This window comes from Bison bison, unplaced genomic scaffold (genome assembly GCF_000754665.1).
Source record: "Bison bison bison isolate TAMUID 2011002044 unplaced genomic scaffold, Bison_UMD1.0 scf7180017864048, whole genome shotgun sequence".
Classification (NCBI taxonomy): domain Eukaryota; kingdom Metazoa; phylum Chordata; class Mammalia; order Artiodactyla; family Bovidae; genus Bison; species Bison bison.
In genome coordinates, this window is record NW_011494620.1 from 4,442,723 (window position 1) to 4,468,136 (window position 25,414).

The 25,414-nt window shown below is 43.6% G+C and overlaps 2 protein-coding genes across 2 annotated transcripts in view; one reads left to right on the top strand and one right to left on the bottom strand.

Moving 5' to 3' along the window:
• SLC25A15 (solute carrier family 25 (mitochondrial carrier; ornithine transporter) member 15) overlaps positions 1–11,235 on the top strand; it is a 33,021-nt gene extending 21,786 nt beyond the window's left edge. The window contains exons 4-7 of the mRNA XM_010835655.1: positions 2,671–2,808; positions 5,567–5,736; positions 7,183–7,341; positions 8,704–11,235. Coding sequence (XP_010833957.1) covers positions 2,671–2,808; positions 5,567–5,736; positions 7,183–7,341; positions 8,704–8,828 — 592 coding nt within the window. The 3' untranslated portion in view covers positions 8,829–11,235. The remainder of the gene's footprint in view (positions 1–2,670; positions 2,809–5,566; positions 5,737–7,182; positions 7,342–8,703) is intronic.
• Positions 11,236–13,024: 1,789 nt separating this feature from the next.
• LOC104985517 (phosphatidylinositol 3,4,5-trisphosphate 3-phosphatase TPTE2-like) overlaps positions 13,025–25,414 on the bottom strand; it is a 42,471-nt gene continuing 30,081 nt past the window's right edge. The window contains exons 14-17 of the mRNA XM_010835731.1: positions 20,664–20,743; positions 16,889–16,984; positions 15,538–15,608; positions 13,025–13,538 (exon numbers count right to left, since the gene is read on the bottom strand). Coding sequence (XP_010834033.1) covers positions 13,436–13,538; positions 15,538–15,608; positions 16,889–16,984; positions 20,664–20,743 — 350 coding nt within the window. The 3' untranslated portion in view covers positions 13,025–13,435. The remainder of the gene's footprint in view (positions 13,539–15,537; positions 15,609–16,888; positions 16,985–20,663; positions 20,744–25,414) is intronic.

Below are 25,414 nucleotides of genomic sequence, written 5' to 3' on the forward strand. Positions count from 1 at the left end.
TTTGAATATGCTATCTAGGTTGGTCATAACTTTCCTTCCAAGGAGTAAGCGTCTTTAATTTCATGGCTGAAATCACCATCTGCAGTGATTTTGAAGCCCCCAAAAATAAAGTCAGCCACTGTTTCCCCATCTACTTGCCATGAAGTGATGGGACCAGATGCCATGATCTTTGTTTTCTGAGTGTTGAGCTTAAAGCCAACTTTTTCACTTTCATCAAGAGGCTCTTTAGTTCTTCTTCACTTTCTGCCATAAGGGTGGTGTCATCTGCATATCTGAGGTTATTGATATTTCTCCCGGAAATCTTGATTCCAGCCTGTGCTTCCTCCAGCCTAGTGTTTTTCATGATGTACTCTGCATAAAAGTTAAATAATCAGGGTGACAATATACAGCCTTGACGTGCTCCATTCCCTATTTGGAACCAGTCTGTTGTTCCATGTCCAGTTCTAACTGTTGCTTCCTGACCTGCATACAGGTTTCTCAAGAGGCCGGTCAGGTGGTCTGGTATTCCCATGTCTTTCAGAATTTTCTGCGATCTACACAGTCAAAGGCTTTGGCATAGTCAATAAAGCAGAAATAGATGTTTTTCTGGAACTCTTTTGCTTTTTCGATGATCCAGAGGATGTTGGTAATTTGATCTCTGGTTCCTCTGCCTTTTCTAAAACCAGCTTGAATATCTGGAAGTTCATGGTTCACGTATTGCTGAAGCCTGGCTTGAAGAATTTTGAGCATTACTTTACTAGTGTGTGAGATGAGTGCAATTGTGCGGTAGTTTGAACATTCTTTGGCATTGCCTTTCTTTGGGATTGGAATGAAAACTGACCTTTTCCAGTCCTGTGGCCACTGCTGAGTTCTCCAAATTCGCTGACATATTGAGTGCAGCACTTTCACAGCATCATCTTTCAGGATTTGAAATAGCTCAACTGGAATTCCATCACCTCCACTAGCTTTGTTTGTAATGATGCTTTCTAAGGTCCACTTGACTTCACATTCCAGGATGCCTGGCTCTAGGTGAGTGATCACACCATTGTGATTATCTGGGTCATGAAGATCTTTTTTGTACAGTTCTTCTGTGTATTCTTGCCACCTCTTCTTAATATCTTCTGCTTCCATACCATTTCTGTCCTTTATCGAGCCCATCTTTGCATGAAATGTTCCCTTGCTATCTCTGGTTTTCTTGAATAGATCTCTAGTCTTTCCCATTCTATTGTTTCCCTCTATTTCTTTGCACTGATTGCTGAGGAAGGCTTTCTTATCGCACCTTGCTATTCTTTGGAACTCTGCATTCAAATGGGTATATCTTTCCTTTTCTCCTTTGCTTTTCATGTCTCTTCTTTTCACAGCTATTTGTAAGGCCTCCCCAGACAGCCATTTTTCTTTTTTGCATTTCTTTGCTATGGGGATGGTCTTGATCCCTGTGTCCTGTACAATGGCAAGAACCTCCATCCATAGTTCATCAGGCATTCTATCAATCAGATCTAGTCCCTTCAAGGGACTCTCAAGAGTCTTCTCCAGCACCACAGTTCAAAAGCATTAATTCTTTGGTGCTCAGCTTTCATTACAGTCCAACTCTCACATCCATGCATGACTACTGGAAAACCCATAGCCTTGACTAGATGGACCTTTGTTGGCAAAGTAATGTCTCTGCTTTTTAATAAGCTGTCTAGGTTGGTCATAACTTTTCTTCCAAGGAGCAAGCGTCTTTTAATTTCATGGCTGTAATCACCATCTGCAGTGATTTTGGAGCCCAGAAAAATAAAGTCTGTCACTGTTTCCACTGTTTCCCCATCTATTTGCCATGAAGTGATGGAACTGGATGCCGTGATCTTAGTATCATCTGTAGCAGTTACATTACACTTGTGGTTGCTCTGGGCTGGATGCAGGACATATAGGGATGGCCTTGAAAACTAGTTTTATTTAAAGCTCAGCAGCAAACACACTGAAGTATTAGTGGAGTATGTGTTTGGGGTGGTGGGACCTTGGGGGATTTTTTCTTCCATATTTGGTTTCTCTGTGTCACTTTTTGTCTTAGTTCTGACTGCTAGAACAAAATACCCTGGACTGGGTGGTTTAAAAACAAACATTTCTTTCTCACGGTTCTGGAGGCTAGGAAGTCTAGGAATGAGGTAGGTGCTGTCTGATTTGGTGTCCAGCGAGGGCCGTCTCCTGGTTTGCAGAGGGATGCCTGCCTGTCCTCTCACATGGTAGAGAGAACACCAGCCAGCTCTCCAGTCTCTTCCACTAATCACATCAAGACCCCATCTCAAACTAATTACCCCCCCCCAAAGACTCCTCCAGATACTATCACATGGAGTGTGAATGCTTCAACATTGGAATCTGGGGGTGGGGTCCAGGCCATAGCTGTATGACTAATAAAAGAAGCATGGGTTTGCCATCATGGAAACGTGGGTTTGAAACCTAGCATCGCCATTTAGCAGCTGTGTGACTGAGCACATTGGCATCATCTCTTAATCATCATTGTCCCCACGAGTCAGGGTGCCGCTATCAGCCCCACGGGGCGGTGGGCTCCTCAGAGGAAGCCTGGTGGGTGCCTGGTGGGCGCTGAAGGAGCATTCCTCTCCACCTGTGCTCGCTCTGCTTTACCATCCGTGTTGGAGCATGCCCCGTGCCGAGTGAATGAGTCACTGGCCGCCTGTGCTTGTATCCTTCCAGTGATCTGCAGAACGCAGCTGCTGGCTCCTTCGCCTCTGCCTTTGCTGCTCTGGTCCTCTGCCCCACAGAGCTGGTGAAGTGCCGACTGCAGACCATGTACGAGATGGAGACGTCGGGAAAGATAGCCAAAAGCCAGAAGTAAGTGCTGCTGCTGCTGCCAAGTCGCTTCAGTCGTGTCCGATTCTGTGCACCCCCATAGACGGCAGCCCACCAGGCTCCGCCGTCCCTGGGATTCTCCAGGCAAGAACACTGGTGCTGCCCATGTACAAATGTAGGGTCTCCGTTGCCTTGGTGTGATGAATATTTTTAAATTTTACATTATGCTATAATTAAGAGGCAAAACAGTTTATCTACTCGAAACACTCCCCGCTCCAACCCCATGCCCACCAATCCACGAATAATGTTCTGAATGGACAGTCTGGGATGGTTGGACCCACCACCCACCCCAGAATGTAGGCAAAATATTTTTTTTAACAATGATTTATTATTTTTCCTAATAAAAAAATTTTTTTTGTGGGGGTAAAGCTGTGCCATGAGGTGTGTGGGATCTTAGTGCTGCGATCAGGGATCGAACCGGCGGCACTCCCTGCATTGGAAGTGTGGAGTCTTAACCACTGAACCACCAGGGAAGTCCCTGTAGGCAAATATTTCATATCCTAAAAGTGGAGAAGAGGGCTTCTACCTCATTTGGCCCGTGGAGAGCCTAAGGCATGACCTCCATATATACCTGGAAACACACAGCAGCAGCTTTAGAACTGAGGCTGAGCTTTCCTAGGTGCCGATTTGGATTCTGGGATGAATATTTGCTCACTCCCCAGTTTCACATTGGTGCTCATGCTGATCACGCCAGATCCTGGTGGTAACTTCCTTTACCCCTTCCCTAATCCTTCAAGTGCCCCTGGAGAAGGGAATGGCTTCCCACTCCAGTATTCTTCCCTTGAGAATCCCACAGACAGAGGAGCCTGGCAGGCTACAGTCCATGGGGTCACAGAGAGTCAGACATGACCTAGTAACTAAACAACAAGAAGTCCTTTAAGTATACCTACAAAGGGCCCAAATTCTCAAAACGTTCATCAAACCCTTGTAAGCTTAGCAAGTCTTCAGTGATTGAGTTATCCCGTGAATGTATGAATCATATACATTATTATTTATTATTTGAATTAAAAAGCAATTTATTATCCTTATTCATCCCCAAATTTGCTTATTTAACTAACTAAAGGTCTGGTCATGGATATTGCTCAGGTTAACTCAAAAGCCAATAAATAAACTGCTGGGAAAAACTGGTAGATAAACTGACCATTTTCTGAGTCGTCAGTTTCCTTCCAATGAAAACGGGGTTTGTAATAGCACCCTATTTCTTGCAGCCAAGAGATTCATTACAACCTATTTGAATCTATTATTCACAGCCTAGAAGTTCAAAAGTCTTTAATGCTTTTTTTCATTGAAATACAGTATACACACAGTAACAAACACACCCAGAAATCATAGAATATCTTAAGTGTGCAGTTCCACGAATAGTCACAAATGAACCTTTTTGTCAGCTGGTGCCCAGATGAATAGTGCATTAACAGCACCCAGAAAGTTGTCTCTTGAAAGTAGTTTAAAGTATTTTAAAAAAAGTAATTTTAGATCCAAAGGACTCTGGTAGATGGACACCCTGTACAAAAGAAAACATGTTTTAGGTACAGCAGTGCCCAAGCCGGGAATATGGTAGCTGAGGGTTGAGACCTGGATTGGAACTAGGCTAACTGTTGAGTTGAATTACTTTGTGCGTGCATGCATCAATCACTCAATCATGTCCAACCACTTGCGACCCTATGGACTGTAGCCTGCCAGGCTCCTCTGTCCATGGGATTCTCCAGACAAGAACACTGGAATGGGCTGCCATGCCCTTCTCCAGGGGATCTTCCCCACCCAGGGATCAAACCTGCATCTCCTGTGTTTCCTGCATTGGCAGCCGGGTTCTTTACCTGCTGAGCCATCAGGGAAACCCTGGATTACATTACTTCTTCAATGTAGAAGGAGAGGGCACTGCAGCAGGGACTGGCTAGTGGATAATGCCTGGGAAGGCAGATCATCGATAAGAGCAGGTGGCCTTTGTTACCTGGGGCCTGATCCCTCTCTGGTCCAAGCCAGGTCACCTGTTGAGAACACAGTGAGGAGTGAGGGGCTGCCAAGCTGACAGGCTTGGTTTCTGGTGCTATCGGGAACAGGCCTGCCCACCCCCACCCCTGACACCATCAGGAAGAAGAGCCTGCACAGAGTGTGCCATGTTCTGGCTGCCTCAGGCTCTGATCTGCTTCAGGTAAAAAATTCTTACACACCTGCCTTTGTAAGAACTGAATCCTGGGTGCGTCTAGCCTGACATAGTTTGGCTCTTGGAATTTCTTTTGTTCTTGCCTTTAAGTAACATGTAAGGCTCCTTACTCACTTCCCTGGATGGAAGCAAAACAAAACCCCAAACACCTGAACAATCAGTTCACTCAAAATAGATCATCTCAAAAGAAAGGCTGAGGAGATAGAAATCGAGAGCGGTAAGGGGACTGGGCAAGAACAATGCCATTTTATTCTCACTGAGCAATCTCATTGTAGTTTCACTTACTCACTATTGAAAAAATGGGTGTAATTAACTCTCTTAGATCTTTGATAATGATTTCTAGAAATGTATGCATTCGTTTTAATAAAATATCTTTACATGGACTAGCTCAAGTGATGAAATAAACTTGTTATAAAATAATTGTATCTGAGAGATTTCCTTCCCACAGAAGCCTTTTAGGGCTGGAACTCTGGTAGCTCTGTTTATAGAACGAGCTGCTTGGTGGTCAGAGCCCCGTCAGGTCTACGGGATGGGTGTGAACGTTGTCCTAACTGTCTGTCATCCTGTGTCTCCACCCAGCACAGTCTGGTCTGTCGTGAAGACTGTCTTTAGGAAGGACGGCCCCTTGGGCTTCTACCATGGACTCTCAAGTACTTTACTTCGAGAAGTACCAGGCTACTTCTTCTTTTTTGGTGGCTATGAACTAAGCCGGTCATTTTTTGCCTCGGGGAGATCGAAAGACGAATTAGGTAAGCCTGTTGGTGAGGACCACAGGTGGGTTTGAAGCGTTGGCTTCCTGGTGGTGGTTCAGTTCAGTTCAGTCGCTTAGTCGTGTCCGACTCTTTGCGACCCCATGAACCACAGCACGCCAGGCCTCCCTGTCCATCACCAACTCCCGGAGTCCACCCAAACCCATGTCCATCAAGTCGGTGATGCCATCCAACCATCTCATCCTCTGTCATCCCCGTCTCCTCCTGCCCTCAATCTTTCCTAGCATCAGGGTCTTTTCAAATGAGTCAGCTCTTCACATCAGGTGGCCAAAATATCCAGGTGGTGGTGGTTGCTATGGAATCTGTGCACAGCACCCCCTTGTGACGGGTCCACCTGGCCCTCGGCCCCTCTGGATGCCAGGGAGTAACCGTGGTGGCAGGTGGTAGCTAGCACCTTCCTCCCACCTAGGTAATCTCCTCAAGGCAGGGACTAGAGCAAGACTTCCCAAACTTATTTTACTGGCATACCATTTGTGCATTATCTCCAGGTCCATTTTAAGGAAGATTGCAGACATCATTTTTCCTGGGGGAAATCACCTGTAAAGAATCTCTGAATAAGCTTAAACTTAGTAATAAATCTTGATAGTGTTTTTCTTTTTCCCCCCAAAGATTTTTTTGGATGTGGACCATTTTTTTTTTTTTTTAGTCTTTATTGAATTTGTTACAACATTGCTTGTTTTGTGTTTTGGGTTTTTTTGGCTGTGCAGCGTGTGGGATCTTATCTTTCTGACCAGGGATCAAAGCCATGCCCCTCTGCAACGGGAGGTGAAATCTTAACCACCAGACCACCAGGGAAGTCCCCTTGCTAGATAATATTTTGAGAGCAATGAGAAGGGTCCTTCCTTCTCGTTTATCCTCATTAGTGGCTTGACCTAATGCTTGGCTCGTGGGTGATTACATTTTTTTTCTTAAACACCTCCATTCAGTGTTTTGGACCTGTTCTGAGGATCGTCGTGCTCCCAGGCTCAACTGTCATGTTTAATAAGATAACTTTAGATTTTCACAGTAAAGGGAGAATCAGGGCTGTAGGGTATTAATATATTAAAATACTTAAGAGAAAGTTGAAAAAAGATGCAGCCTGTGTTTCCGTGGCCTCTGTTCTTACTCCTTGTGGCAGGGTGTTGCCATGCTGCTGATGCCTGCTGGTTCTGGCGGCGGGTTGGGGGCAGGCCTCTGGAGGACAGGGCAGGAGGACCACAGTGACCAGCGTAAATCTGACCCTCACTGGAGCTGCCCCTGGTCCTGGCATCATGAGGGATGCCCCCAGGCTGTCACAAGGACCCTGTGTCCTTAGATCGTTGCCCCAGAGAACTGTGCTCCGCAGCTTCCGTGTTGGTAACTGCACCCACCTGCTGCACTGACCTCTGGAAATGTCATATCACCTGTGCTTTAGACAAAATACCATTTGCGCATTTTCTCCTTTAGGCCCTGTCCCTTTGATGTTAAGTGGTGGATTTGGTGGAATCTGCCTGTGGCTTGCTGTTTACCCAGTGGATTGTATCAAATCTAGGATTCAAGTTCTTTCCATGTCTGGAAAACAGGCGGGATTTATCGGAACCTTTATAAGCATTGTGAAAAATGAAGGTGAGTCTGCCATTGGCCGAACCAGAGGTGCTGTGTACAGAGAGCGGTCATTTCGCCGCTAGTCTTGTTGAGGTTGATCACACGGATAATGGCTCTATTTCCCCCACCTCATAACCTTTTCTAACTGTGTATATAACCCACACTTGCGGATTTGTTTTCAAACCCCTTTCTTTAGGTTCTTTCATTATTCTCAAGAATGTTTAAAGTTCCTGACTTCTAACCTCTAGGCCAGGATTTTTTTTCTGAATAGCGTGGAGGGAATTTTTAAAGTATATACTTTTGTCTAAGAGGACGGATGTTTCGAAGTTAGCACCACTTGTTTTAAGCAATATTATCAGAAGCTGAGCTCTAATGGAATTGCTAAGACATTTCAAACAGTGTGCATCCTTAATGCTAAGACTTCTGGAATGAGAAAGGCACTAAGCCGTTTCGGAAGGTTATTTGCTATCAGGTTTTGGTTATACAGGAGGATAAAGACTTTTTAAAGTAGCGGTTGTGTAAAGTCGATTTTATGCTACTAGTGAGTAAAGACCTGTCCTTCTAGCATTCACTGTGCATCTTAAAACTTGGCACATGCACGTCTCTTGAGAGCGAGCATGGTAAAGATGCAGAAACTGATTTAACCCCAGATAGAGCACAAGACGTCTATTACTAATAGTAACCCCGTTGGTTTTTTTATTTGGCTGCACCGGGTCTCAGTTGCAGCATGTGAGATCCTCAATCTTCATTGCGACATGCAGAATCTTTAGTTGCGGCATGTGGGATCTAGTTCTCTGACCAGGGATCAAACCTGGGCCCCGTGCTAATGGGAGCGAGGAGTCTTAGCCACTAGACCACCAGGAAAGTCCCCAGTAACCCCTTTTCAATTTGCATTACACTTCATAGTTTTACAAAGTACTCACACCTCCTTTATCTGATTGGATCTTCAGAACCGCCTTGGGCAGTACTGACACTAGAAACCTGATACTGGTCAGATTTCTGACCTCATCCACGTTCTTGCTCCTGGCCCACTGCCTCATGGTCCTCGCCCCCACGTGAAGCTGCAGAGCCGCTGCCATCTGTGACTCTGGTTGCCTTCTGTCGGCCCATGTGGCCCCGCTTTGCCACATCCATCTACTAGGAGTTAACAGGCACCGGATTGGTGAATGTTCGCCAGCTTTACTGGGAGACCTGCCCTTGCCCTTGTTTCCACTAGACTGTTTGGTTCCATTAGCCCAGAGAAACCTGCTCCATAACTGTTGGGTTTTAGCTCTATTGTCTGGATTTGTAAGTGTAAAAATATCCATGCTGTGCGGGTTGGTGGGATATCTGCAAGAAGAGGGGGGAAGGATCTCAGTCTTTGATCACCCTTTTGTCTTCTAGGAGTACCGGCCTTATATTCTGGACTGAAACCTACCTTGATTCGTGCGTTCCCTGCCAATGGGGCTCTCTTCTTGGCCTATGAATACAGCAGGAAGTTGATGATGAACCAGTTTGAAGCATACTGAAGTGTTGCAGTGAACCTCGATCCAAGTGCAGGCATGTGAGGACTGCAGTTCATCTCAGGGTTTCAAAGAGTACAAGACCAATGTGGAGTTATTTTGATTTCATGCAAATTACTTTTTTTTTTTTGTCTTCCATTCTTCTACCTTAAACTTTATAGAAGAGCCTCTATTTTATAGCGTATAATTTCTGCCCATAATTGTATTGAAATAGAAAAGTTGCTGCTCTTGTCCATGGTGGGACATGCAGGGTAGGTGGGCTGCTGGTCTGAGATATACCTATTCTGGAGGGCTGAGTAGAACTATATCAAGGGCTTTTGCATAAACCTGTATGTGTCCATGCAGTTTAGATGGTTATGAGTTGTGAGTGAAGCACAGTGTAGTTCCATGTTTTATCTCAGATCACATCAGAAAAAAAAAAAAAAACCTGAGGTAACCATGTTTCATGAGGATGGTTATAAATGCGTAATCCATTCTAGATGTAGGGTCTCTTTTTTAAAAAAAAAATCTGCGTAGCACGTACACAATACTAAGTGGGTACAGTTTTTAAAACGTTTTCCTGTGGTGCTTGAAAATTAAGATGTCCTTCTAGATTTTTAAAAAGGAGAAAGTACCCTCATACTGGTGTGGCTTTCACGTTGTCGACTGACGTTTCAGAGGAAGCATGCTGGATTCTCCTAGGATGCTCCTCTGTGGAAACAGTGCCAATCATCTTCCAGGTAGGACCACATTCTGCGCCCTGACATAGGGCTAGGTGTGGCCCAGAGCCTTTGAGAAGCAGCCCAGGGCCGGCTTCTCCTCCCTTCTCTCGAAAGGGACTCCCCTCTGCTGGGCTTGAGCTAGAGGAAGGGGCTGAGGGGACGACGGCGGCGGCCGTGGTGCTCGGTGAAGCTGGTGGCTGACAGCTTCCCTGAGCTGCTTTCTGTCTCTGGGTCCTGGCCTGGGTGGGGTTCCAGGGATTCTATTGGACTCTCTATCCGTTTGGGGCCACGCCCTCCTTTGCCTCCGCCAATCAGAAGCCCTTCCAGGGAGCCGACTGCGGAAGCCCAGAGAGGCCCTGGCTCTGCATCTGGGAATAGGATGCTCCTGGGTGAAGCGCTCTCCTCTCAAACACTTAGGACTTGCCCTCTCCTTAGGGGTGTTAGGTGAGCTGGGCTGAATTTTTGTCTCAGGATCCCTCACTCCTGGTCGGGCTTTTCCAGCATGAGAGCCTTTTGACTTGGGCCTCTGGCCGTCGTGAATTTCAGCGACGTGGTCTCGGGTGTGACTTGATCAATGAAACAAGTCATTTTATTAAACTATGCCGTTTGTCTGCACTACTCACAAACCCTAGTTTTTTGGGTTTCTACAGACGTGGGAGGGTCAGCTATTCTCTGTCCCCTGGTGTAAGGGAGTTGCACCGTCCCGGTCCCAGGACCACCCAGGGCTCTGATAAAAAGGTCTTAATCGGCCTCAGCGGCTGATGTGTTGTTAGTAACAGTCCTCAGCCGTATGTCTGTCCCTGGCGAAACCTCTAGTTTCTGCAAGCTTTTTGTTCTCCCTGAAGCCTCGTGGTGACTCTAGCCACCTGCCAGAAGCCAGGAGGTCAGGAAGGCAGGATGCTCAGCGTTGTGCCCAATGGGTTCGTGTTATGCCTGGTCTTGAAAAGCATTTGCCTTTTCTTGAAAAGCATTTTTCTACCTACCTTTTCTCCATGTTTAAATGGTCAGTAGCTACCGAGTAGTGCTTCATCTAGACAGGCTGGACTGAAGCCAAAATAACAAACGGGACTGGTCCCCCCAGGAAGAGGCTTCCTCCAGAGCCCACTGGCAGTACTACTACCTGTGTTGTCCTGCAAAGATGTAACTGAATTTCTTCAACGGAAACCGTCTGAGGCAAGTTAAGAGTGAATGGGAGTAAGGATTGGGAACTTAAGTCAGAATTGTGTTATTGTTTGTTTCATTCTATTCGCTTAACTCATGGTTCAGTATTTAGGTACAATTTGTACCATTTCAGGTGTGTACTCCAGACAAAAATATAGTAGCTTGAAATACTGTGTTTAAAGAAATTCTTGAGTTCTGTCATTAAATTATTTGCCTAATAGGTGACTATATGATTTAAGTGCATACATTCAAAGAACCAACTGTCAGGAATGCTTGAGTCATGTATGGTGATATTTCAAGGTGGTGATTTTATTGCAATTAGCATTGTTCTTTGTCAACAAAATTCCTGATGTAAAACAACTACTGATAAAAATCCATGTTATCTGTACACTGCAGTGATGAAACTTGGCCCACAAAAGTTACTTTCCCTCCACCAGGCTGTGGATGTGATGTGATTGATTTGCCAGGATGCCATGCTATTTTTTAAAATAAACTTCTCGATACAAGTTTGGGTAGTTCTATTCCAGGTCAGTAAATTCTTTTTGGCCACACTGTGCAGCTCGTTGGCTTTTAGTTCCCTGACCAGGGATTGAACATGCGTCCCTTGCATTGGAAGCGTGGAGTCTAAACCACTGGACTGCCAGGGAAGTCCCTCCAGGTCAGTAAATCCTATTCAAGAAAACCAATATCGTTCTGATATTCTATAAATTTCTCAAGTTGTTTAACTATTCGCACTGGATTCTAGAAAAGCAGGCCTGCAGGTGGCTGTGAGCAAGTTCTCTTTATGAGCAAAAGCAGTATTAGGTGACCACTCATAGTTGCCAGAAATTTTGATGTACTTTGGAGGATTAGAGAAGAAAAACCCCCAACTGTAATCTCCTCTATTTCAAAACTCAAGATTCTGAAAAATTGGGGTTTCCCAACTTTTGCCAGTATTAAAGCTAGATCTTACTCTCCTCACTTTTTACCTCATCCACCTAAGCCTGCCAGCTGATGGTCCTCCGCAGATGACGGCTGCAGGAATTTCAAAGGAAATAACCTGTCCTGACACGTTTCTGTAACCCAAACTACAGGGAATAGTGGAGACATAATGTAGGAGGAATTTGAAAGCCTTTTCCTCCAAGATCGGTTCCTCCAAGGGGGCAGGGCATTGGGGGGAGGGAGAGGGAAGGATGATCATTTTTCTGGCTGGGCAGCTGCAGTGGCAGCTGGGACCCTTTGTGGGCTGTTTTTTTGGGGGAAAGAAGCACCTGCAGGGCCTTCCCTGCCACCACGTGGCAGCTCGGAGAGTCTCCTCCCTTCTCTGCTTGGTTGGCACCCACCAGCCCTCGTCTGTAAACTGATGGTCTAGTCTCCCTCAAATACTGACTGGGGCTGCCAGCCTGAGTGGTCAGTGTGCTGTTCTAGCACTGCTTCATCGGAGTGGTCTGCCTCAGCCTCCCAAACCTTATTTGTGGCTCAGATGGTAAAGAATCTGCCTGCAACATGGGAGACCTGGGTTCCAACCCTGGGTTGGGAAGATCCCCTGGAGGAAGGCATGGCAACCCACTCCAGTATTCCTGCCTAAGAATCCCCATGGACAGAGGAATCTGGCAGGGGTTGCAAAAAGATCAGTCCTGGGTGTTCATTGGAAGGAATGATGCTAAAGCTGAAACTCCAGTACTTTGGCCACCTCATGCGAAGAGTTGACTCATTGGAAAAGACTCTGATGCTGGGAGGGATTGGGGGCAGGAGGAGAAGGGGACGACAGAGGATGAGATGGTTGGATGCCATCACCGGCTCAATGGACATGAGTCTGAGTGAACTCCGGGAGTTGGTGATAAACAGGGAGGCCTGGCGTGCTGTGGTTCATGGCGTTGCAAAGAGTCGGACACGACTGAGCAACTGAACTGAACCAAAGAGAAAACAGTGATTCCCTGTGGACACAGGGTTAACCTGTGTCTATAATGAAAACTTGACCTTACTTCAAAGTTCTCCAAGCTTGGGTGAAGCTAGTTGGGGGCAGGGGTGGTGGATTTTAAAATCTGGATTGCTCTAGGCAAACGTTCCCTTTGACTTCTGTAATGATGGACAAAAGCAGAGGTTACTGAAGATTCTTTTACCCTCCCCCGATGCCCTGTGTATAATTAATGAGCTCCGTGTGGTGCTTGGAGTAAAAAAAAAAAAAAAAAAAGCCCATGTTGGGTGTGGGAGGCTGCTGGTGTGAACATTTCTCTGGGTTTTAAAATTGTTTTTACTGCCATTCTGATCGTTGTTAATAGTTTGTAAGTCAAATAGAGGAAAGAAATTACCTTCAGTTCTTTCCTCTATTTGACTTATAATTCTTACTTTCTAACATCTGAAGTTACAGATGTAAAACAAAGCAGGGAATAAATACTTGTCCAGAAATATATAAGTAAATGAAACAAACCCACAGTATTAGGGAAAACTGCAGTCTTTAAATCTTATTTTGGTAGGAAAGTTTTATTTGTAAGTTCTTAAAAGTGATAACTAATGTTCTGTGTACTGTTTCAAACTTAATATATACGAAAACTCTGTGTGATGTATAGTCCTTCCAAAAAAAAACACTGCCATTGACATTCTCCCTTGTATATATTTAATAGATTTCTCAAGAACATATGTACATGTATGTAAATATAAGCATATCAGCAAGGACATAGGTTTAAAAGATATAAATATGTAGCAAGGATTGGGAAGAACATGATTCTAGCCTAGAAGGGGAACTATACTTAATCAGATACCAGGAACAACTTAAATGTCATCAAAATATACCTCGACTGCAAACTGTGGACTGTAAGCTTTCCATGCTTTTATTTTATGGGGATTATCCAATTCACTTCTTGAAAGATAAAGCCTAGAATAGAAAAAAATTTTTTTTTTACATTTTATTTTAGGGCTAACAGAAAAGCCATGCTGAGGGGCACCCTTGTTTTAAAGCCTCGCTGGCTACCATCAGTCTCAGTTCCTCTGCATCTAGTTAGCTTTCTAAGCTCAACTCTCTATTAAGAGAGAAAAATATCATAACCTTGAGTAACAACATGCCACTGATTCTTTTAATATTGCCTTTGGAATTAACATCCGTATTTAATAAATTGCTGTGTGACAAATCAGACTGGATGTGTATTAAAACCCAGGATAAACAAGTGTCTTTTTAAATTATGAAGTGGGCATTTTGGATGAATTAAGTCTTGTAGTACAAAGAGCTTCACCCAGTAGTATGGAAATCTAAATGTTAAATCTTGAGGAACTATATAAAAGTGAGGAGAAAAAGTGATGGAACTTGTTGCCTCTCTAATACAGCTATGGTGTTTTAAAGGAAAAAACTCCCTCAGCAAGAACCGCTTTGCAGAAGTAGCACCAAATGAAGTTCCACCTAGATGTCAATTCTGAGGGATTTTGCTCATGTTATGAGTCAAAGTTTTCCATCTGTAAACATCCAGGGGGGCTTCCCTGGTGGCTCAGTAGTAAAGAATCTGCTGGCCAGTGCAGGAGACTTGGCCAGCCAGGAAATTTAACATTTAGATTTCCTTACTACTGGGTGAAGCTGTTTGTATTTGAGACTTAATTCATCCAAAATACCCACTTCATAATTTAAAAGACACTTCGATCCCTGGGTTGGGAAGATGCCCTGGAGAAGGGAATGGCAACCCACTCCAGTATTCGTGCCTAGAGAATTCCATGGACAGAGGAGCCTGGTGGGTTACACAGTCCATGGGGTTGCAAAAAGTTAGACACAACTGATCACAAGCACATCCAAGGGGAAAAAAATCCGGTAAAGTTCCGTCACATCTAAAGTTCATTCTATCGAAATCCACCAAGTGTGTGTGTGCGTTGTAGGTATATTGTTGCCTTCCTGGAACTTGAGGTGGGACGAGAGGGCATCCACATTTGAAGAAAAGGCTAGAATTGTATGTCAGGAGAACTACCAACTCAGGCCATATATAATCACAACCACTTCTTCAAAATTCCTGTACGATTTTTTGTATATTGTTTTTCCCTGGATGGGATGGGATGGTGATACCAATCTCAAACTTTCAGCACCACAGGACAAGAGAAGTGGGGGACTTCTAGATGTAGGAATGAGGTTCAGATATGATAGAGGTTCTTTGGCATAATCTTCAAATCAATAGATTATCCAATTTATAGTTATTAGAACATTTTTTATGGGAGACTATTCATAATTTTTTTAAGCTGTCTTCATCAGTACTTACTGTGGATTATAACTTCTGCCCTAAATATAGAAGTGTAAAATAGAAGTGTGTCAGCCAGCTTTTAAACTAGCCAAAGGCTCCCTGGGTGATGCCTTACTGTGGTGTAGAATATGGTATCGGTTGGTCATCAGTAAATCAGCACGTACTGGGGACCTGCCATATTTGAGGTGCTAAACAGACTCATATTGAACTTTCACGGGAAGGACTTGTTACCAGTCAAGATCTGGTTACAGGATGTTTTATGACAGTCCTACGGCATGGGTCTTGAGGATAATGCAACAATGGATCTCAAGAATAGCCATATTTTTAAAACAACTAGATCACAATAAATAAGGCAGTGAAAACAGGGACTCAAAAGAATTTTTGGTTGGTATCTATAAATTGGGTTTGGGTAATTAGCAAAAGACTTGTCAGGGACTTCCCTGGTGGCCCAGTGGTTAAGAACCTGCCTTAAAATGCAGGTTTGATCTCTGGTCAGGGAACTAAGATCCCACATGCCATGGAGCAGTCCCACAGGTTGGCAACTAAGCCTGTGTGCCACAATTAAGACCCAACACAGCCAAGTAAAATAACTTTAAAATAAAGGCTTGTCATTACCCCTTACGTAGTCATTGGAGCTACTGGATTATGCCACGGCCATACCTGTTATTTCGTATAAAAGACATATGGAACCAGAAGAAGAATGCACAGTTTTCGTAGTATTTAGGAAGAGCCTAAAAAGACATGGTTTTAAACAACGATTAGTTCTTGGTATCCATGTAACTGTGAAAAATAGTCATTTCAGAGGGATTAAAATTCCTTCCTTTATTCACTTGTGTGTTCATCAAATAGTTGTAGTTATTAAAATGCAGCACTTCTAGTCAACATTATATTCAAGTCACCTAGGAGGAGACTTTAAGAGATTACCGTTCCTTTCTCTTGCCTTTTCCAGCAAAATTTTCAAGGAAATGTATTTTCTCTATGATAGATATTTATAAATTTAGACACTGGTATTTTAATCAGGTTTGGATAGCGCTAAACAGAATCTACTAAGGACTATGCCAATTTCTGCCCCAGTGTATCATCCATTTTTACAAAGAACAGCTACATTAGATAATTAACCACTATCGATGATGATGATAGAAATAGCTAAAATTTCCAAAAGGGCTTTCATCTCATGGGCCTGAAAATCACAAAGGCCAGATAAAACCAGCATCCCCACATTAGCGCTTCTGCTTAGAGACCACTGATTAAGAGAACTCAGACTGGCTCCATTACTCGAGGGGAACTTTCCAGGTCACCTGCTTCAACACATTCACCACTTCAAACTTAATAAGTTCTCCCCAACAGGGAGCAAGCGGGGGATGAAGGAAATAAGCTTTCAATTGAGCAACACAGTTATCTGTTGGCAGTTCTGGTTGATGATGTTATAGGAAAATGAACTAGCAATTGAGGCTTAGAAGTTTACTATGTACAGAATACTGCCATATACAGAATAATGAGACATTTGCTAACTGGTCAACATAATTATACCCTCATGATAATGTGCTGACAGCGGCAGACATTATATTTCATAAATATTGGATTAAATATACTATTTTAAATGAATTATACATCAATTACGAGGAAAGCAAAACCTCCCTCCCTTTAAAGTATTTTATAAGTTATGGGGAGAAATGTGTTTCAAAGATACAAAGCAAAAATATGATCACTGCTATGTAGTAAGACATACATTGTTTTTAACATCCTGGTTTTTGTATTTTTTTCTTACTCGAAAATGAACACATGCAAATTGTATAGAATTTAGAAAACAAGGAAAAAGGGTTTCCTTACATATTTTCTTATTTTAAAAAATTCTTTATAGTAATCAGACTTGTTTTCTTCCCTTCCCCGACTTGGGGTTGACATTGCCTGTCATCTCGCTTATTGGGAATTATAGTCAAGGAGATCCCAAATCAGAAGCATTCACAAGACTAGATGAGATGAACAGCATAGGTTGTTCTTGATTACTCACCGAAGAAGAGAAAAATTTCACTTTTACCTCATCATACAGAGGTGGGCACTTAGAGAGCAAGATTATTACTCTGTCTGTTTCAGCATCATGAAATATCTGGATGAACACACAGAATTCAGAATTACCAACCTGATAATGAGACAACAGTGAAGTTCATGTTTGCTTATTGCAGCTTCTAATATTTAATCAAGTACTCTTGGTCTCACAGCTCAGTGACTACATGTATAAATATTAATCTTTAAAGTTGCAATACTGTTGTTTACATTTTTAATAGGCCAATGTGGTTGAAGGTTACGGGGCAGCACTGTTGAAAAGTAAAGTATCCAGTTTCCCATTAGACTTCAACTATGTTAACAATACTGCTGAATGTCTATCATCTGATTTTCAAATACTGAGAATACATTAGAAGTTCAATTTTAAAGCTAGTATGCACATTCAAAAAGCAATGCCTAATGGGTCACATTTTACAAAAGATGTATTTGCTGATGGGATTATTGGCCTTGTCTGTAGCAGACAGCTGGATGGAAGGACCAAAATAGGCCAAGTTTCTGGAATGAACGACTTGGACGCTATACTATTTCTTTGTTCCTGATACACCCTTGGGTGAGGGTGGCACCCACAGTGGGAAGGGTCTGTGCTTGGTCCTGTGAAAAAAAAATACAAAAGGAGGCGCAGACTCCGATGATGCTTCCGGGAGTTAAGCATGCAAGGAACAATAGCAGAATGGCAGGCAATCACGTGTCAAGCTGGATGATAAAGACTGAGGGTGCCGTTATGGGCTCAGGGAGGTTAACACGAGGTGAAGAATGAGAGCGCTTCCCTGAGGAGGCAGACGCTGAGCTGGGCACAGAAGGATGTGTGTTGGTGAAGAGGAGCACCGAGGCAGGATCAAGATGGTGGAGGAGGAGGGTGCCCAGCTCACCAGCCCCCACGGACACGCCAAAACTACAACTACCTATGGGACGACTCTATGAATGACCTGAAGACTAGCAGGACAACTCTGCTACAACTGAGGATATGAAGAGAAAACCACTCTGAGACAGGATGGCAGAGATGGGTGGTCTTAGAAGACCCGTACACCCGGCTTGACTACTACCCACAAGCGGGAGGGGGCTCACCAACGTGGAAGTTCTCCCTGTGGAAAGGAGGGGTTCGAGCCCCTCTCATCAGGCACCCCAGCTCTGGGGCAGATGAGCCCCCAGAGCATCTGGTTCCAAAGACCAGCAGGGCTTATATCCAGGAGAGCAGGAGGGCAGTGGGAAGTGAAACTCCTGCTCTTCTGACCAGAGACTTATTAATAAGTCTTCTGCTACCCAGATGTTATTGATCAGAGATGTTTCAATATTCACTTACACGATAAATCACCGGCCACAGGCATTAGTTATCTGCAGAAATCCCCCAGTCGATAATGTGTTAAAGGCCATGAGCACAAACTCCCTCACAAGGAGCCCCAGTGCAGAGGCTGTACTTCGAAAGGTGCCCTGGCCAAATGTGAAGTACGTGTATAAGCTTCAGGGTGAGTGCCACAGGGGCAGAAGCTTCCCCTGGAGAACAAAGTGCTGGCAGGCATCGTGTAAAAAACTCCCCCTCCGCCTAGCTGGCCCAGCGTGGCGGGTGCCACTTCAAACGTCTGCCATCTACTTGGCTAGCACCACATGCCCCGCCCCGGTGTTCTCTTGCAGACCCGCCCTGCCCCACATGCTCACCCCAGTGGCCAGTCCTCCAAAGCACCTCCCACCCTAAGGGACCATGCTCATCCCATCATGACCGTATGCAACTGTTGTGGCTGGGCGCCAAGCCAGCCACACTGAGGCCCACCCTGCCCACCAATGAACCTGCAGCCAGGCCTCATAGGCAGCCGGCCTCGGGGCCAGCGCCATCCACTCGTGTGTCTGCAGCAACAGTGGCGCCACAAAACAGGTGGGCACGTGCAGCCCACTAAAAACATCCCTGGCTCTGGTGACGAGCCGGGATTGCTCTTCTGGGTCCCATAGGAAACCTTCTACCTAAGGCCACTTCTTCAAACCAGATGTCGGTGATCCACCTAACACATAGAAACAAACTCAGAGTCAGGGAAAATGAGGAGATGGGAATGTCCCAAATGAGAGAAAAAGACAAGACCTCAGAAAAAGAACCAACAAAATGGACATAAGGAGTCAACCTGATAAAGTATTCAAAGTCATGCCCGTAAGGAAACTCAGACTTGGAAGAAGAATGAACACAGTAAGAACTTCAGCAAAGGGATATTAAAAAGAGCCAATCAGAGCTAAATACAATCACTGGAAGTAGCAATACTTATATCAGACAAAATAGACTTCAAAACAAAGGCAGTAGAACAGCTATGTGTAAAAGAACATTTTCTAACACCCTGTACAAAAATAAACTCAAAATGGATTAAAATCTAAATGTAAGACCTGATACTATAAAACTCCTAGAGGAAAACACAGGTTGAACACTCTTTGATGTAAATCGCGGCAATAATTCTTTGGATTCCTTGGATCTATCTCTTAAAGGAAACAAGCAAAAAGAAATGAATGGGACCTAATTAAACATACATGCTGCTGCTAAGTCACTTCAGTTGTGTCCAACTCTGTGCAACCCCATAGATGGCAGCCCACCAGGCTCCTCCGTCCCTGGGATTCTCCAGGCAAGAACACTGTAGTGGGTTGCCATTTCCTTCTCCAATGCATGAAAGTGAAAAGTGAAAGTGAAGTCGCTCAGTCGTGTCCGACTCTTCAAGACCCCGTGGACTGCAGCCTACCAGGCTCCTCCATCCGTGGGATTTTTCAGGCAAGAGCACTGGAGTGGGGTGCCATTGCCCTCTCCGAACATACATGCTCTTGCACAGCAAAGCACACTACTGAGAATATGGAGAATACCAAAATGGAGGAAATATTTGCAAATGATTTGACTGATAAAGGGTTAATATCCAAAATATATAAGCAGCTCCTGCAACATTAAACAAAAACAAAAAACCAAAACAAGCAACCTAATTAAAAAGTGGGCAGAAGACCTGAATAGACATTTTTCCAGTGGACATCCAGATGACCAACAGGCACATGAAAAGATGCTCAACATTGTTAACTACCAGATAAATACAAACTAAAACCACAACGAGCTGTCATCTCAAGCCCATCAGAATGGCTGTCATCAAAATGACAAATAACAAATGTTGGTGAGGACGTGGAGAAAAGTGAAACTTCAAACACTGTTGGTGGAAAAGTAAATTGATGCAGCCACTGTGCAAACAGTATGGAGGTTTCTCAAAAAACCAAAAATATAAAACTATGACCCAGCAATCTACTTCTTGGGGAAAAAACCCATTAATTAAAAAAGATACATGCACCCCAATGTTCACAGCAGCATTATTTACAATTGCCAAGATACGGAAACAGGTGATTTTCATGGGCATTGAAATTTCAGAATAAGTGCCATGTCATACAATGACCAAGAAGAACAGGACATGGCTAAAAGTGACCAGAGGCATGAATTTAAAACTCTGATAGTTTCTAGGAACATGCTTAGCATCTATGGAAAAGTGAAGGGCAAAGCACCACTCTGAACCAAAAGTGTATTCTGGAAAACACCCTGAAAACAATTTTGAACAATCAGTTTAACTCCTGACTCACATCCAAACCCAGGGACACCAAGTTGGATGGCAACCAGAAAGCAACATGGCCTTTTCCTGTGGTGATAAATGGTTCGGGGAGGTCGATGTGCTGACTTGAGATTTAAAACAAACACCAGACTTTTCAGTTCACATGCTTTCTCTTACCCTACAGTTTTTGGAAGCAGAACAGAAAAAGACAGTCTTTCGTTGCATTATTATTTGTACTTTTAGATCATGTCCATTGCCTTTTCCAACACCTGAATGAAATTAAAAATTTAGACCGGTTAGAGCAAAGATCAGAATGTCTAAAAATCAACAATATGGATTAGAAAGAGAAAAAATGAACCCAGCTAACAATGCATTAATATTGAATCATTTGGATCTTGCCTGGATTTTGTCTTTGAAAGACAAAGCTTCAATCCAATTCTGTCCCCTAAGGCAGAGTTTATAAGGCTGGAGGGAAAAAAACCCGAAAAACAAAAAGGACACAGTTCAGCTTCTAAGACTTAGAATCTTACGCTCACCTATCTAGCAAAAAAAAAAAAAAATTACGGAACGGGACTTGAAACCTTTCTTACCAATGTGTAGCTTTCTTCAGACTTCCAATCATGATGTTTCTTAATAATAAACTAAAATTCCTCTTGCCTTAAGTCCAGTTTATACAAAACACAGGATAGCTGTATCCAAACATTCCTGCTGTGTTCACTATATATTTAGAGACAAATGGCTTTTTGCCCCGCTCTTGTTTTTTTTTCTTTTCCAATTTAATTGACCCACTTATTTTAGTATTTCCTCAAAGAGTTGGTTTCTCAAGCCTCCAATTAACTTTTCTTGCTTTTATTTCAATCCTTCATATTTCAAAGATGCACAGAACCAAAGGTACAGAACTAAAACAAATATTCTAACAAAGTCATTTATCGATCATTCTTGATTATTTTCTCATATTGTTTCATGTTCATTTAATGTTGTTCTCACTAACACTGAAATATTCATTTGTCATTAGGAGTCATGGCTTTGCCTCAGTTCTCTCTGTCATATCCAGTTGCAGAATTTGTTTCAACTAACATTAACTAGAATTCAGGAAATGCAGAGCTAAACGTTAAGACATTTATCAAGCGACAAGGGCATTGTTTTATGAGCTTGAATTTCCACACATTAAAAAGTTTAAAAATACTGTAAGTATATCACATGATTTAAAAATAAAATATAAAGAAGATGAAGAGTCTCCATTTCACCTATCCCCCACCTGTTTAGTTTGCCGGCTCCAATAGATAACTATTAGTTTCTATTTTTATGTATAATCAAATATATTTTCTTCAAGTTTTATATGTTTTATACGTGTATATACGTACAAACAGGGCTTCCCCAATGGCTCAGCGCATTAAAGAATCCAATGCAGGAGACACAGGAGATGTGGATTTGATCCCTGTGTTGGGAAGATCCCTGAGAGGAGGAAAAGGGCAACCCACTCAAGGATTCTTGCCTGAAAAATCCCGCAGAGGAGTCTGGTGGGCTACAGTCCAAAGTATCACAATGAGCTGGACATGACCGAGCAACTAAGCATCATGCATACAAACATAAATATATATATATATTGTTTTACAGAAATTGTTGCATACCATAGCACTGTCCTGTACTTGTACTTTTTTAACACATCAAAAATCTTATTTAACTTATTAAAAAAAGAAAACAGTCGAATGTTGTAGCTGGTTCAATGTACTGCATTCTTGGGCAGATAAGGAATGATGAAATTAATTTACAAATAGAATCAAAACAGGTCAATAAGCAATTTCATTCTACTAGACACAACTAATTTGCATTTCTGTTCCCAAAATAATTTGCATTATTATCAGTTTTCTATGACTTAGAGTTGTAAAATAGCTTAAAGACCATGAGCGGTGAAGACAACCCTGGAGAAGACACAACCCTGGAGAAGATACCCTCTGTCACTTTTTCCTGACAATCTCCCCACTCTCTCTCTGTTATGATCATAATCTCAAAGGAAGATTATTCTTTAGAGTTTTTACAGGATTTTTTTCCTTGTTCTTTCATTTGATACTCCTCTACCTCCTCATTGTGTTTAACTTGCTCTGTCTCTATGAAATCAGGTGAATCAGTTACCTATCCTGGTCTTGAAGGCATGTCCTTGTGTGGAAGAATCCCTACCCAGTCTAGGTGTGCCCAGTGGCTTTGGTGGGACAGCTGGACCCGAAGCAAGTGTGGGTCCCATCTCCCCCTGAGATGCTCTGGGAGTCACCACCTTGGTGGGAGGTGGGGCTGGAGATGGAGAGGCTACAGCCAGAGCCAGGCGCGACCCTGTGTGTGTGTGAATGAGTGAGATGGCAGTCTTCGCCTTGGTTTGGGACACATCAGGGGCTCAAGGGTGCATGCATGCTAAGTCTCTTCAGTCGTGTCCAACTCTTTGCGACTCCATAGACTGTAGTCCATCAGGCTCCTCTGTCCATGGGATTCTCCAGGCCAGAACACGGGAGTGGGTTGTTTCCCTTCTCCAGGGGATCTTCCCAACCCAGGGATCAAACCCATGTCTCTCATGTCTCCTGCAGTGGAGGAGTTCTTTACCACTAGTGCCCCACGGGCTGGGGGCCACAATTCTACGCTGGTTTCACCTTTTGTCCCTGGTGAGAGGCTGGGTTGGGCTAGAGAGGTTGGTGCCTCACTTCTGGGCTGGTTTCTCTCTCACCAGCAATGTCAGTCACTGCCCTGGAGTAGCTTTGCTCCTCCTAAATGTGGGTATCAACAGAGTACTGGCCAAGGTTGCCTTCTCCCTGGTCAGAGTTTTCAGGCTGCTGCCTCGGTTGGGATGGTGTATTAGCCACCACTTTGCTCTTTAAGAGCAGGGGTCTCAGTGTTTCATTCACAGCCTCCCCTCAGCCCCTCTGGCTTTCAGGCCTACTAAGGGGATACAAAAGTGTGACTGACACTTAGCTAATATAGAATCAGACGCATCTAAGCGTTCCAGCATCATCTGTGTTCTGATATGTGAGTTACCTCTGTACTAACATTTTCAATTCCAGAGACCACAGTGATCTGTTATTTTCAAGCTATACCATTCCACAAACAGATGCAGGATGACTGTGTGGAATGATGTGGTGAGTCAGTCAATTTGAAGCTGACAGAATGTCATTAGCGTTGCTTTAATAGGGTTTAGTAGTTTTTTAAAAATCTGATTCCCAGGTAATGACTAAAGATAATTTAGTATTGAATTTTGCATAGAATGGTAAATTGCAAATCAATAAAACCACTAATAAAAATAAAATATTAAAAAAAAATCCCAACCAGCCAAGGGGACCCATTTTCCTGGTGTCAGACCATGACCTGGGGTGCAGCTCAAATCCCTCACTCCTCCAGGAGAATCCCCAAGCCCATGACACCAGCCCCCTCCTCTTCTGGGTCTCCCACCAAGGGTGCAGGTCTCAATCAGATTGCTTCTCCTCCCTTCCTGCCAGACTCCAGAATTGTTTTCTTTACAGACTTGGCTGTAGAAGAGCTTATCTACCCCGGTTGCTCCACAAGGAGTTGTATTTTTGATGTGTTCTTGGGGGGAGTGGGGGCAGGTAAACTCAGCACCCTCCTACTCTGCCATCTTGATCTCCCTCAAAGGAAAGAATTCTTATTCCAAATGAGGGCTGGTGTCCCCGGGTTTGGCCTGCTTATTTACGTGGGCACAGCAAGAATTTTAGCATGCCAGGCATGCCGTAAGTCAGCACTGCCAACCAAGTCCCACACTATAAGAACAGCTGTAAAGGGCACAAGCTTCTGTCTGGAAGCCTCTGTGAGGGGTCTCAAAGTAGACTTTTAAAATCCACTACTTTATGTTAGCCTGAGAAGTAAAGTGAAAGTCGCTTAGTCTTGCCCAACTCTTTGTGACCCCATGGACCATACAGGCCATGGAATTCTCCGGGCCAGAACACTGGAGTGGGTAGCTTTTCCCTTCTTCAGGGAATCTTCCCAACCCAGGGATCGAACCCAGGTCTCTGTATGGCATGCAGATTCTTTACCACTGAGCCACCTGGGAAGCCCTGAGATGAGGAAACTAAACCCATAAATCTCTCTACCGGTTTTTGCCCTGCAGTGCTTATAAATTTGCATTAGTTCCAGATCTACACTTGACAGTTTTAACAGTATCTCCACAGAGGTTAATTAAAACTCAAAATATTAAGAGCCGTCCACAGTCTTAGGATATGATATCAGACTGAGACAATCTATGAAATGCTAGAACTTATTAAAACCATTTTCAAGCTTAGCATTTTGAGAAATGATTCCTCTTCTCTGGTTCATGTTCGAGCAATGCATCAAAACTCCATCAGACTAACGCCTATTTGCCTCTTTGGAATAGCTTCATACTCACAGAGGTGTGTATAGATACTGTTACAGGCATACCTCAGGGATACTGTGGGTTTGTTTCCAGACCACTACAACAAAGTGAATATTGCAATAAAGCAAGTCACGTGAATTTTTTTTCTGTTTCCCAGTGTATATAAAAATGTATATTTACACTGTACTGTAGTCTATTTATGTCTAAAAAAAAACTACATTCATTAAAAAAAGACTTGATTGCCAAATTGCTAAAAAATGGTAACCAGCATCTGACAATGCAGAATTGTCACAAACCTTTAATTTGTAAAAAGCAAAATAAAGCAAAGCACAATAAAATGAGGTCTTCCCGGATTCTCATTATGAACCAAGAGGAACCAAGAGGGCTCTGAGGGAGACGAGACATGCAGGTACAAACCAGGCTCTCACGCCGCCAACTTGGTTTTACGGCTGAGTTTAAAATTCCGAGAGAAAGCAATTGCTCCACCAGCCCCTGGGTTGCCTCTCACACTGCAGAGGACAGCAGTGTGGCTCTTTCTGCAGGGAACGATGGGGAGTGAGCCACCCCTGTCCCCTCCTGC